Source organism: Scatophagus argus, chromosome 14 (genome assembly GCF_020382885.2).
Source record: "Scatophagus argus isolate fScaArg1 chromosome 14, fScaArg1.pri, whole genome shotgun sequence".
Lineage (NCBI taxonomy): Eukaryota > Metazoa > Chordata > Actinopteri > Scatophagidae > Scatophagus > Scatophagus argus.
In genome coordinates this window covers 2,242,285-2,256,663 of record NC_058506.1, presented here as the reverse complement: position 1 = coordinate 2,256,663, position 14,379 = coordinate 2,242,285, and the positions used below count along the sequence as shown (strand labels likewise).

Here is a 14,379-nt window from a genome sequence, read left to right as displayed (position 1 = left end):
CGAAAAATGGCTCACAAAAATTACTCAAAACAGGCGGAAATTATTCATGTGTTGGGGCCTTTTTTCAGTGATGGATTAATTCACATTTGGTGCTCTTGTGAATAATTGGGGCAGCAGGATGAGGATGGTGTACGTGGGATTGAATTAAAATAAACCGCAGTATGTCTGTTCACTGGAATGAAGGAACATGTCACCCAGTACAATAGTGACATTCACTTATGTGTTTTTAATGGTTTTGGGAATACAATGGAGCTGTATGGCACAGAGGAGTAAGATCTGTCACTCTGGATCCCCATCCTTGTGTGTAGAACATCTCAGACTTTCACAAACCTTCGCTTAACCGTGATTGAAACCACAGTCCAATCGCTTATTGACCATCACAGCCCTAAATGTCCTCTGAAGAACAGTGTACTCTGAACAGTCAGTCCCCACAAGTACTGTTTAGCTAGACCAAACACACTGGTTCACACACATGCACACACACACATCCATATGTACAGCACAGGCTGTTAATGGCTGTCAGTACTCTGGGAGCATCTCATCCTTCAGCACTCTCAATGCTGACAATAACATCAATAACATCTGAATAATGATTTCTCACTGAACACAAAGATAGGCTCAAGTCAACAAAAATCCAAAACTAAGTCCAAAAACTAAGTGAAATCCAAACTTAGGCTTGTCTAACCCTCTGCTCCCTGTTCAAGCACCAAACAGACTACACAGACTACTGACCCTCTTGTGTCTCCACATAGTTCAGGGTGCCACTTTATACACATGTACACACACACACGCACACACACACACACACACACACACATATATATATACAAGTGTCATTACTCAAATTCAGTTACCATGGTGACACTTGAGGAGGTGTTTCTGCCCTTGCCACTGAAAAAAAAAGATAGGTAATTGGTAGTCTCCCTTTGTTTCCGTGGCAACAATAACTAAGCCCTACCATCCGCTCCCTTTTCCCTTCCTTTTCTTCTCCCCCTTCTCATCCTGGTGTTTTTTGTAAAGGTAAACGTGGACCTGTCATCCCTGTTGGACGGCGAAGACAAGAAGTCCAAGAATAAGAGGGGTGTCCTGCCCAAACATGCCACCAACATCATGCGCTCTTGGCTCTTTCAGCATCTCATGGTGAGGCAGAGATGGAGGCCTAGTGTGTATGGCTTTGTGTCTGAAGTGGGTGTCTGTTGGCCTTTTCAAGGGAAGTGGTTATGAATGTGGAGAAGAACAGGATGATGTATGGGAGTTCACGGAGTGGTCAGAGAATGTTTAGCGGTTGCATTGTTGGTTTTAACACGAGAAGTCAGTATGAAGTCAAATACAATGAATTCTTTCCTCTTCCAGCACCCATACCCAACAGAAGATGAGAAAAGGCAGATTGCAGCACAAACAAATCTAACCCTTTTGCAAGTTAACAACTGGTAAGATGCTGCCCTCGTGTGTCCATAACAGTAAGACACAACTTTATATTTTTGTAGTGGAAATATGGCTGGAGACTTTAATTACTTGCATTAACTGGAGCTCATCAGCACATTGCTGACAAGGTGGCACCACCTCCTGGCTGTGGACATAAATTACATCTGAGAGCAAATTGCGTCTCCCTGCACAATCTGAACTTTTATATTTTTGTTCTCAAAGATACGATTTTTTTGAAATGGAAGAGATTTGAATATACTTTCCAACAAGTGACGGTTATAAAAGCAGAACCTTCTACTTTGTGTTAACTTCAACCTGTTTTACCCTGGTTGGAAAGATTGTGTTCGTTAAAGAATATTTTTGAAAAGTTAGTTGTAACAAGTTAGGTTTTGTATTTTGTTTCCTCACTTATTTTTCTAACTAGAAATTTGATTTAAAAACATTTTAAATGATGAGGCTAATGTTGTTGAATATACTTACTACCTTCAGTGATACATTAGTCACATGACTGATGTTGCACTGACTGCTGTGCTTTCTTTCATTTACTTTACTTTAAGTGTGTGTACTATATTTTATAGAATAATGGCTATCTTGAGCGTATATCTGTCCACCACATTAACTCCACTCCTCAACCCATGTCCCTCTTTCATTCTCACAGGTTCATCAACGCTCGTCGACGCATCCTCCAGCCCATGTTGGATGCCAGTAACCCAGACCCAGCTCCTAAAGCAAAGAAGATGAAGTCCCAGCATCGTCCAACTCAGCGCTTCTGGCCCGACTCCATTGTGGCTGGAGTTCTGCAGACACACAGATCTCAAACAGGAAACAACTCAGACAGTATGTCAGCACTAACATTTCTCTAGAAGACACAGCCACATTACAGTTGTTGCCTAAGTCTCTAGATTGTACTGGTTATTTAAATTGATGCAAGAAATGTTAAGAAGTACAATTTAATATTTGGTGTTAAAATGATAACCACTAGGTGCCACTATTGACTCTTTTATTGTGTGTATGTAAGAAAATAAAATCATTCCTACAGGAATCATGAGTTGAATATTCGAATGTGTATTTGAACATATGAGTCCAACTCAGAGTTGAGAATGGTTATTTGAAGAAAGCATATTAACACACACGCTAGACAAGAAAAATGACTTATGGCTTATTGTGTCATGGCCAATTTTATGTCTGAGATGTTTGTCCCTGTATTGAAATATTCTTTTGAGCAGTTTTCATTCAGGAGATAATTTATGCCTTGGGTACCTTAAAAGCAAATTTTGACAGATTAATGTAGAAATCTGACTATATAACCTGTTATACTGGGTCATAATCGCCTCCTAACCTCTGCTGTTTCCCTGACTTCCCTCAGACCAGCTGAGTATGGACAGCCTTCAGTCGCTGTCATCAGACTCAGCCACGCTGGCCATGCAGCAAGCCATGCTGGGAGCTGACGACTCTATGGATGGCACCGAAGAGGAAGATGAAGAGGAAGAGGAGGAGGAAGAGGAGGAAGGTATGGAAGAGGAAGAAGAGGAAGAGGACGCAGACGAGGAAAATGACAGGGGCAGGCAAATGTCCAATGTAGTAAGGAGGGATCTGAGCATGGAGCACGGAGAGGAACTGGAGTAGCTGAATAGAGGAAAACACTATTTGACCTCAGCTGTTCCCTCAGCATGGCCTCATTCAGACTCAGCAAGGACAACTAATGCTCACTAAGGTGACTCTATGGAGCACTGAAGGGCATTTTAGGTTTTCTCTAAATTCATCAGACTCTTCTGCAGAGCCACCACGGAGTCAGGCACAATGACCATCACGATCATGATTATAGAGAACGAATATTAGTTTAATGATGAATATGTGTTGTTTCATTTTTATATAGTATGTTTTCATTCAGTGAGCTCTTGAAACACTTGGATAGCAGCACATTTTTTTACTCTAAAGGCTCTTGCTATTTGTGGAAAGAAATGGCACAGGAACTAAAAGGTTAAAAAAAATTACTACCGGCAGGTTTGATTTGAGAATTTTTTGGCTAACATTAAAAAAAAGAAAGAAAAAAAACAGTTGATGATTACATTTGATGCTTGCAGAGAGCCATGACATTTTGAGGCTGCTTTGAATTCAGGTTACAATGAACTGAAAAAGGAAATGATGGACAGGTGAAGGAGGACTTTTAATCAGTTGTTCTTACAAACTGAAAAATCTTTGCACAGTGAAAACTTTTGTCCGTGTGTGAAAAACAACCACTTAATCGAATACAAGCTGTCTAAATACCCTGCCATCGTTAAATGAGTTACCAAAATGTCTGTTTTGGGTTTTTTTTTTAAATGCTACCTTGTGACCAAAAGTGCTCTCAGTTTTCAATTGGCAGTCTACACCTTGACTTGACAGCTACTGTGCCACTTATCCTTTCTAAAATAAGTTTGAGGAGCCAAAAAAAGGAGGGTAAAAAGGTGTAATTCTATCCACATATCTGTAGAAGTGACTGTACATGTTGGCTTCCACCTCATTCATGCCTTTTAAATGACTCATAGGTTCTCAGGTCAGACAGCACTCACGTTCAGCATGTCTCTTCCTCACGAGGGAAACACTTGACCCACTGCAGCATCCCATCTTTTCAAGCATGGTTTTTGAAACAATCTTTTTTTTTTTTTTTTTCTTTTCTCATGAGCAAAAAATTGTAGTAAACCAGTGTATACAGACTGCACTTATAGTATGTATATTAGATTTTTCATATGTTTGCATTCTGGTGTTAAAAGTTTGCATATTTATTCAGTTTTGATTTTGTGTGGCCTCAGAGGGTAGCTCAAGGAACAACGTGACAAATGACAAGTGCTTCAGCATTTACTGTAGATTTTGTAAACTTTCTGAATAAGGCTGTTGTATTAGCTGGTGGCCATGCACATACTTGACTTCAACCCTCAACTCTTAGAAAACTGCTTGTGTATTTTTGTGACCTTGAGTGATTCTGTCACAAAACGAAAGCATGACAAGCACCGCCAGTCACTACAACCTGTCTCGACATCGAGAGAAATCACACAGAGGACGGACAATGACTTTGGGAGCCCCACACGACAGACTTTTTCCAGGAAGAAGACAATTTTGACCAGGAGGAGAAAGAGAATGAACTCATTAGTAACGTCTCTTTCAATTTTATGTGAAGGATTTTGAAGAAACTGTGAAACAATTTCCAGCTCTCTGTTTTGTACTAAAACACACAAATGGAGTCGCTCGTTTCTAATGTGAAGATGTCTAGAATAAGAAAAAAAACATGTTATATTGAATGTTCTGATTGTTCATTGTGAAGTATGTTGCTCATTAATATTCTTTTCTCGATTACTTTTTTTAAATGGATCTTCCAGACAGACAAGTGACAGACAATAGGGAATATTTCTATTTCATTTGTACACTTTGTTGTCATAATCTATTGTGTTTCAATAGACCAATTTTAATAATTAAAACATGTAAAGGTACTGATTTTGACTTTGTAATATGAAAGCTCTGTATATTTTCAAACTGAACAAACTAAGCTATATATTCCCAAACAAGAAGTTAGCAGGTTGATTCATGACCATATTTAGAGAAGAAAAGCACTGCACAAAAGAACAAAACACCAGGCAGTCTTTACATGAGCATTGTTCCCTGCTGCATATCTAAGCCAGGATCACAACACGGCATCTTGACATTGTGACACTTCTGAACCCTCTCAGGCCTTGTTCCACTGTAACATATTTCCAGATTACAGAGTTAGTAGTCTAAATATTGGCTTAACTGCCCTCATTTTCCTGTCACATGTGTAGTCTCCCACCCATTGCCTCTCTAGCCTATGATTTATCTTGCTGGGAGACACCCACCCATACTCTCTCCCACCTTTTCAGCCAGCTACCATAAAAGAACCCAAAAGAGCACTCAGCGTGGGGGGGGTTCCACTTTCTGAAATGTGGATTCTGCTCCCTGGGAGGAAATTATTATCACTCCTGTGGGTGTTTGCTACATAAGCCACATTGTATTGTTGTTACTCAGCTTTTGTGCTTGTGTGTAATTGCATACTTGCATTGTTTTCTGCCCCCTGAAAAAGGTCCATCGTTAATTGCAGCAGCACTGATTAAATATCTGTTACTGCCCACCTCTGATACTTTTCTCCTCCTTCCACCACATTTTCTGGTGGGAGGAATTTGAATTGCAGTCACAATGCAGGGCTTCAAAATGATACTATATATTAAATGTAGGCAGTATGTGATGAGGTGATTAGGTGCTTAAAATCACCATGAGGAGGCGATGCTCAGAAATTCTCAAATGTGGGAGGGAAATCACCCATACTGAAGTGATCTAATAAAAAAAAAAAACTTTATCAAGGGTATGAGCATCGCAGCATTTCTTCTAACTCCATTCAGGACTGCACAGCAGGTCTGAGGAACAGTGGTCATGTCTGAACACTGGTTCATAAGCAAGTGGGATGAAATGTAAATATAATCATCTATTCCATACAGTATGGAGCAACTAAGGTAGGTGTTTTCATTTATCATGGGATGGCATTAGCCACTGCAGCAGAACTGGTCATAAATCATTTGCTAGTGTATTTTTTTTTATCAGTCAGGTTATTGCTATATATTATGGTTCAGTTCAGGCCAGCAGGGTTCATTGTTCAGTGAATATAATACTTGCAATAATGCAAGAATGGTCAGCTCCAATATTTTCCTTGTGAATGTGTGGGAATGTAATGACGGTTAGAGGTTTTTGTGGAGAGGTCACCCGTCTATCACTGGGCCAGCACTGCTCAATCATTTGAATGGGAAAAGAGTAGCTGCAGTGATGTTTGGCAGAACTGTGGAAGCACTCATTCTCATTCCTGGTAGATTACTTGATATGTAATGTGGGCATTGTAGTTTGCTGTTTGCCTGGAAATTTGCAGGACAAAACAGTTATTATAGTTCTAGTTAAGTTACTGCCACTGTTGTAACTTTCAAACACCAGTGCCTGTTCAGCCCTTGGGAATAAGATAAGCCTTAAAACTCACAGTTTTATCACTCACGCTGGACTTAGCAAAGAATAATCGTATTATCCCACAGGTACATGAAACAACATCCAGCACACCATTCACATTTATTTTCACAGTGTGGAATGAAATGAGTTGCTCACAGTGGCAAAAATATTCAGCTATACGGAGCATTTTAGGATCTTTCAGGAAAACAACTTTACACTCACTGCTCTCATATGCAGCATTTACAGCCATAGCAGGTGTAGCTGTTTTGAGCAAAATACACTAAATGCTACCTGCTCGTGTCTAAGCAGTGACAGACAGACAAAGTAGACTGTGAACATAGTTGAACATTTGGCAGTAAAAGAGCAAGACACTGCCCTGAGGAGGTGGAAGAGACCAAAAACAGAGCTAAAAGGGGAGTGAATCTGAGACATGAATTCATCTGGTGCACTCAAACATAACTCACGATGAATGCTTACATTGCTTCGTGTTAGCTGAAAGTGTAAATAACCAATTAGTCATACTGATTTCAAATGTGACAACACGTCTTTCTTTGGTTTCAAGGTTTTTCATGCTGCAATTAAGTGGTCAAAAAGTGTGTTTCCTTAAAGGTTCCTTTTAATTTCATTAACTAAAACCACTTGGTTAAGTCTGTGAAAAGATTGTGGTCAAGGATCAAGTGACGCTTGACAAGTGTTGCTTGAAAGGAACCAGATCAAGCTATTTTCTATTTTGAGTACAAATTCTCACTTTATGTTAGCGTTGCTTCACTGCAGCTCAGCAAGAGAGCAGCATCACAGCATTGCAAAGAAGGAATTTAGCACTGAAACAGAATGCAACTAGTGGACAAGCTCACAATGCGGAGGCCTCACATTAACCTGAGCTGTTTTAAGCCACTTTTACATAGGATGTGAATGTGAACCTATCCTGTAATCAATTCAACAATTGACAAACACTCTTCTCATCTGTAAGACTGAACTCCACTTCACAACATACTTTCACTCTTCTGCATGTTTTCAGATTCAGAAACGACATAATTCACAATTCCTCCCATCCACAGAGGTTGTGTACATCAGATCCGCTTGATCAAACATTCTTTTTCAACACGATTAGTTTTTCCTCTCAATAATATCCATACTTCAAGGGTCAGAAACATGACCATCCCTGTTGTATGGTGAAGTAGCTCAGCCAGCAACAGCTCTGAGGCTGAAGTGCTGTAAAAATAGTCTCAGAATGACAGAGGCTGAAAAAGCCACTGGCGATGGTTCACTTGTTTGAAGTAGGACACAGCCACCATGCCTCACAGTGTGGTCAGGCCAAAGAGACACACACATATATACAGTACACACACACACACACACACACACACACACGATGCATGGCCCAGTGTTGGGTACTGGAGGTCTACTGCAGTCAGTGCCATCTGGGCGCCTACATGCTTCCAGATGTCGTCTCTGTAATTAGAGCTAGACCCGGCTCGGCCTGGCCCAGCCCAGATCCAACCTCTCATTTACAGAGTCCCTCCCTGAATACTTTAGGAGCTTTCCAACACAGTGCAGGTCTTAAGAGGGACTCTATTTCTAATAGCAAAAGAAACCTGGAAGACTTAAGGTGAGTCGGTTACAGCTTTCATAATATGTTGAGGACATTTCTATGGAGTGATGTTAATTGCATGTCTGTCTCAGTTTCTTCCTCACTGAAAAGCAATTCACTACTTGAGAGAGATACATATTTTTTAATACTGTGGCTTTATAGGCATTCTGCCTTATAATATGAAGCACGACAGAGAATGACAGAGAAGATAAGATAGAGAAAAGCGAGCGGTGACCTGTGACAAGGTCGTGAGTCTGCTTTGTGCTTACAGTACTGCGAGTGCACAATATCTTCCTTTCCTACTTGACTGTGTCAAAAAAAAAACAAAAAAAAAAACTTTTTCTTATCACTGGTAGGCCTTCAAAATGTCCATCGCCAAGGCAGCGGCCAAGGCCATGTTATCTGATGCCCTGCTGCAGGACAGCCCTGGGATAAACCGGATCAACCACCTGGAGCTGGAGCTTCCTCTGGACAAGGTCATCAAGTTTGTGTCTGTCGGCCTGCCGTTGATGCTGGTATGCATGGCCTTTGCCCGTGAGATCTCCCTGGGTGAGCAACTCTCTGTTTTTTTTTGTACTTTTTATTCTTTTTATAATTTGGCTTTGTGGGCTATGTTCCAGCTGCACTATTTGTGTCTTCTATAAAGCAATCATGTACTGTTTATCCTTGGATTGCTTATTTTTAACTTGCTAAACTGCATTTAGCTGAACTTGTGATAAAGACGAATATCATACATAATAATATAAGGATAGGCCTACTTATTTTTCCTATGTCCCATGGGATTTAATTCAAAGTTAACACAAGGCTCCAGACAAAAATCACATTTTTTTCACATTCATGTACCAAGGAAGTGACCCAAATGTGTTTTATTTTGGAGACAAGTTAATCCTGCTCCGTTGGTCCTGACAAGTGAGCACGACTATCCTGTTTCCAGAGACATCACCTCATTGCTTAAAATTCATACTTGAGGACATAAGAGCAATAACAATGAGAGCTGTAATTGCACAGCACTTTCCTTATCAAAATTAGGATGCTGTGATGCAAGTGTCAGAAAACACATTAGCACCTCTCATAAGGGACACAAACTGCTGACTCTAATAAGAACTTCTCAGCATAATAAATACCATGATATGACAGCACAAAATTAGTGAAAGGAAAACTTTATTGACCGTTTATTGACTGTTCTGATGTTTCAATTATTGCAGAGGCGTTTTAGACTAGAAAGAAAATGTTTTGAATCAAAATTGGTGTTTTTAATTGCTATTATTATTACATGAAACAATGTCCTCAACTTCTCGGTCCACGGTCACTCAAAGAAAGCAAAAAGTATAGCTGACAATACAAAGTATACGTGGCAAGTCTAAGAGCACAAGCTTTGCTATTGCTGACTCCCTTGACATTGAACTAAACGTTGTCTCTTCAGCACTGGTCTGCAATCAGCCCAGTGCTCCTGATGCTAATTGCCATGGGGATGATTGAGAGCAGCGTTCACTAACGCTGGCACGCTGTAATTACAAGGAGAAGTTCTTCTGTGGCAGCTCCCCCCGATTTGAGTCAAATGAGAGGATATGTTGATTAACCAGAGGGGGGGTGGGGGGGTGTTGAACATGAAGTGGTGCCTGGGTACGCAGCTCAATTGATAGATCTTGGCTGCCTATCTGCTGGGTTGTCAGTTTCACAACAGTGCTTGATTGCGCTGCTGTCTGGAGTCTGGTTTACTTGCACCTGGACTCTCAGCCAAGAATTCTTGTCCAAAGCAAAAATGTGGAGATGATCTGCCAGTGTTAATTGGGGAGTGGGAGTTGGAAATAGGAGCAGTGGCAGATATTTAAGTTCCGTCACTTTGCCAAATGGCTCACAGGGGTGGGGAGCTGAAGGGGGGGGGGGAATATTTAACAAGATTTCATGAGGAGGCACGAGCTGTTGTTTTATATTCAGTGTGACTTGTCAACAAATTCACCCACATATGCACTCACAAGCAAAGTGGAAAAGCAGATTCCCAGAGAAAGATGCATAAGAACATACAGGAGTGTGAAGTAGTATTATGACCCACACTTCAAACCTAATCAAGTTTCTTCAACACAATCGCTCCTATCACTATAGTGTTCAGCAAAATTTTACTTCAAACTATCAGGAAGCCCTTTTGCCTCATTTGGTAACCATACAGAAGTAGGTACTAATATTACTAAAAATCTGTCTTTATTGATTTGTTTAGTACTAACCTGCTTGCACACCTGGATGTGGACTACATCAAATGCTCCACCCCAATACCTTTGTTTGTGGAGGGCCAGCTTCAGGGACAGAGAAAGTGACAGACATTTTGAAAAATCTTATAGAAATGATATCCTATAAGAATTCATCATGTGGCTGCCAATAATGGATGACGATGAATCAACCACTGTTTAGTCTACTTCTTACACCATCTGTCCTCATCATTAGCATCACCATGTTGCCCTCCAATAAAATCTTCTTTGAACATGTTACTGCAAATTGGCCTAAAATGCATTATAAATTTAGTGTATTGTTTTGAGTGACCAGATACATTTCCACGAGTTTCCATATGATGTTTAATATACTGCAGCTCTCTTCTTCATAAGTAGGTTAAAGTTGAAGAACAGGAATAAGTTGTTCACTTGTTAGTATCATTCTGCTTTCATCTGAAAAATGTGAAAGAATATAAATGTAAAAGAATAAATGTGGCTAACCAAATGAGACACTGAACAACATAGACAATACAGTACATGCTTATATTGAGTTGTGTCAGTCTAAAAATACAAGCTGCAGCCTCTTCATTCTTTATATATCTATACAAGGTCATTTTTTATATGAATATACTCCATCATAACCTCAACTGCCATAATTGTATTTTAGTTGTCACTATCAATATGTTAAAAAGTGGTTGATTAATTATACAAACATATAATTGGAACATGAAATGGCTGCCTGTAATGAGGTGGACTAGCTGGGGAAATGACATCCTGATGGCAAATTAGAGGCAGAGTTTCTACTTACAGAAAACTGGGCAGATGTGGAGGTTGCTTGTAAAAACAGGCGCTCCATGTTTCTAAGGCTCAGAAATAGGTGGGACACACCCTTGATGTGTTCCCTCCCAAGCTCTCTGTTTAAGGGTGGAGCAACCTCTGGAAATGATGTAGTAGTGCAGAGCATGGATTCAAGTGGTTGCACTACATGTGGTTATATCAAGGTGAACTAAATATAAGGTGTAGGAGCCCAGTTTTGGAGCAGAGTCACCCATGATTTTTAAATGCCACGTTGCCATTTGGAAACATATGATTTCTTCAGTTAAATTCTGGGAAGAACTGAAAACAAAAGGGTGTGCACAAGCTCACATATACTCGTCTGGTAGTGGACATCCAGTAATGTGTTTGTGTGTGTATATGTGTGTGTGCATGCGTGAGTGTGTGTGTATGTGAGAGAGAGAGTGAGAGAAATATCCAGTGCTTAGAGATTGCTTACAGGCAAATTGATAAAGCAGGATCAAAGGAGGAAGTTAATTCCCCATATTAGCAGATAATGTTACAGAACAACATTTGTCTATTCTGCAGGGCCTCAGATCAGCTGTTTCCCTCCCAGCAATTTCACCATCAAACAGGCCAGCTATGTAGACACATACTGTTGGGATTCTCTCATGCATCATGAGTTTGACAGCAATGGGAACTTTGAGGAGCGTTCACTCTGGGTACACAAAGTAAGTTGAGATATTCTGATAATGCTTGCTTCACTTGTAATTCACACCTCAAGTGGCTGACAATGTTAAACTTCTGACACTGTGTTTTATCTCTGCTGTAACCTGCAAAACTACTGAAAATGCATGCATATCCTTGTAATAAGAAGCTGAGTGGCTTTTTGTTGCTAGGTATTCAGACACAGTGCAGCTGATATTCAAGGCTCAGTCTCAAAAAGAAAAAAACTAATTTGCTTCTTTCATCTCTTTTCTGCCACCTTCTTTCAATCTGCATTTCCTCTTTGTCACCCCTTTCTCTCACTACCCATCCAGATGTTCCCTTACTCTCTCCTAGCCATGGCGGTGTTGATGTACCTGCCTGCTCTGATCTGGCGCCAGCTTGTCATGCCCACACTGGGCTCAGACCTACTCTTTGTAATTGATGAACTGGACAAGTCATACAACCGCTCGATCCGCCTGGCCCAGAGCATTCTGGACATGCGTCAGAACACTAGGAACCCCCTCACATTTCAGGCCGAACTGAAACGGTAAGAGAGCGGTGACTGTTGGCTTGTAGCACGAATATTAATTGCTCTTTAAGTCTGTTCCAAACAAAATGTTTCCATATTCATGGTTATGTTTTGAGTTACCCAGTCTGATGAGTGTGGATCTGTCCCCAAACTAGAATATGCCATGCTAAATTAAAGCTTAATGATTCTTGTAGAGAAATCAGGTCATTGCAGCAGCAAATGAAGATAATCTGCCAATGAGAAATATTATTCAAAGGTTACAGAAGTGATCTTAAACTGTTATTTAATCTCCTGATTAAAGTGGTAAAGTATGCATTGGGAAAATGAAGAATAATGTATTGCTCTCTCTGAGCAACTGCCCTTTACACACTCATGGCGCCAGGCTCTTTACCTCCTACAGTCTCAGTGAAGGACTGGGTGTTTTGGTGGGTAGTTCCTAGCAGCCAAAAGTAGAATATTGTGGTTTGGTTGGGACACTCCCAGCTTGAAAATTGTTTAACTGTATCAACATGAAGGAGAACATGGCATTGAGTCTCTTCTTGTTGTCCAACTGCAGGGCAAAGAAGAAACGGTACTTTGAGTACCCTCTACTGGAGAGATACATGAAGTGCAAACAAAACTCCTACTTCCTTGTTAGCATGCTTTTTTTGAGGGGCTTCCTGCTCCTGACCTTCATGACTGCTGCCTGTCTCTACCTGGCCTACTTCCACCTCTCTGCCTTTCTGCAGGATGAGTTCAGCTGCTTTGTTCGCACAGGCATGCTGCGGGATCAGAACTGGGTTCCTGAACTGGTTCAGTGTAAAATGGTTGGCCAGTTGGTTTTTCAGGTGATAAGCGTCGCCAACGGGGCCATCTATGTCCTGCTGGCTCCTATAGTTCTCTTCAGCCTGATCCGGCTCTTTGTTTGGGACACCACCTTCATCTCTGTCTATGAGGTTCTCCCAGCCCTGGATGTTATCAACCACCGTAGGCTAGGCTGCCCATTGAATGATCTCAATGTGATCCTGCTCTTCTTACGTGCCAACGTAGCACACCTGAAGTCCTATGGTCAGGTGAGGGCATTGTGCTCACTGGCGCCACCACAGGTGGGCAACACCAATGTAGGGCAGGGTGTGAATGCAATTTTGACCCAAGAGGAGATGGAAGAACGTGAAGAGGCTGAGATGGAGCTGGCAGAAGAAGTGGAGGAGGCCAAGGAGGAGGGGAAGCTCAACCTAGTGGATATCATGACTGTTCTGGGAGCAGCACAGGGAAGAGTGATAAACTGCAACGAGAAGAGGCCTCTTGTGGAGGAGAATATGACTCTTGGTACCGTTACGCTTATCTACACACTCAAACGTATTCTGCTAGCAGCTATTTTCACATACATCATTTGGGATGTACAGAAAATTATTAAGTGACCTCCAGACAACAGCTAGTCTCGAAAATGAATAGCAAGTGCTTTATATATAAGGCAGCAGAAGCAGTTCTCCCTGTACAGCCACTGAATACAGAATAGGTCATATCCAAATGGACCCGAGGAAGCAGTTTGAGAAACATTTGCAACTGTAGGCAGTAAATTCAACTATTTGAACATTGCTTAGTCATTTTTTCCTCTTTATTATCTGTAACTATAGTGCTTGTTATTTTCCTTTGAAATTAAACTGAACTTCTTAAAGACTATGTAAAGCATTGGCTAATGTAGAAGAGATAGATCTGTGGTACTACCTAGCTCTAACTGCCCTCTCTGTCTTTTTACAGAGCCAAACCACCAGGGGTACCATGAATTGAAGGAGACTGCACCATTTAGTCATTACTAGAGCTCAGCTACAGACTGAATCAGTGTAAAAAAAAAAAAACAGTAGATCTACAGTAGATTTCTACAGTAGAACACTGTATCCACAAAGACTGTGGAGGACAAGGGTTACTGTGGTCTGAAGACAAAAAAAATTAAATAAAATAAAACAAAAATGACAGGGCATATTGTTCCGGCTGGAAATGTCAATGGATGTGGATTTGTCAGTTTACAGCAACTGTGCATCTGCAGCTCCAACAGACTTTCCTTCTGTCTTTTAGTTTGATCCCATTCATTTTTTTTTAAATAAAGAAATTGGCCATTAGCCAAAGGAGGGCAGGCAAGTGGAAGTGGCTTTTGTAATTATAGTGTGAAAACACAAAGCAAGTATGTGCAC

The 14,379-nt window shown here is 40.9% G+C and overlaps 1 protein-coding gene across 1 annotated transcript in view; it reads left to right on the top strand.

Moving 5' to 3' along the window:
* The window catches only part of pknox2 (pbx/knotted 1 homeobox 2), an 83,295-nt gene extending 69,358 nt beyond the window's left edge, over nt 1-13,937 (top strand). Inside the window, exons 9-17 of the mRNA XM_046411473.1 lie at nt 1,021-1,140; nt 1,354-1,430; nt 2,084-2,262; nt 2,792-3,047; nt 5,130-5,142; nt 8,350-8,542; nt 11,560-11,702; nt 12,012-12,226; nt 12,765-13,937. Of these exons, the coding sequence (XP_046267429.1) occupies nt 1,021-1,140; nt 1,354-1,430; nt 2,084-2,262; nt 2,792-3,047; nt 5,130-5,142; nt 8,350-8,542; nt 11,560-11,702; nt 12,012-12,226; nt 12,765-13,608 (2,040 nt within the window). The 3' untranslated portion in view covers nt 13,609-13,937. The remainder of the gene's footprint in view (nt 1-1,020; nt 1,141-1,353; nt 1,431-2,083; nt 2,263-2,791; nt 3,048-5,129; nt 5,143-8,349; nt 8,543-11,559; nt 11,703-12,011; nt 12,227-12,764) is intronic.
* The last annotated feature ends 442 nt before the right edge of the window (nt 13,938-14,379 follow it).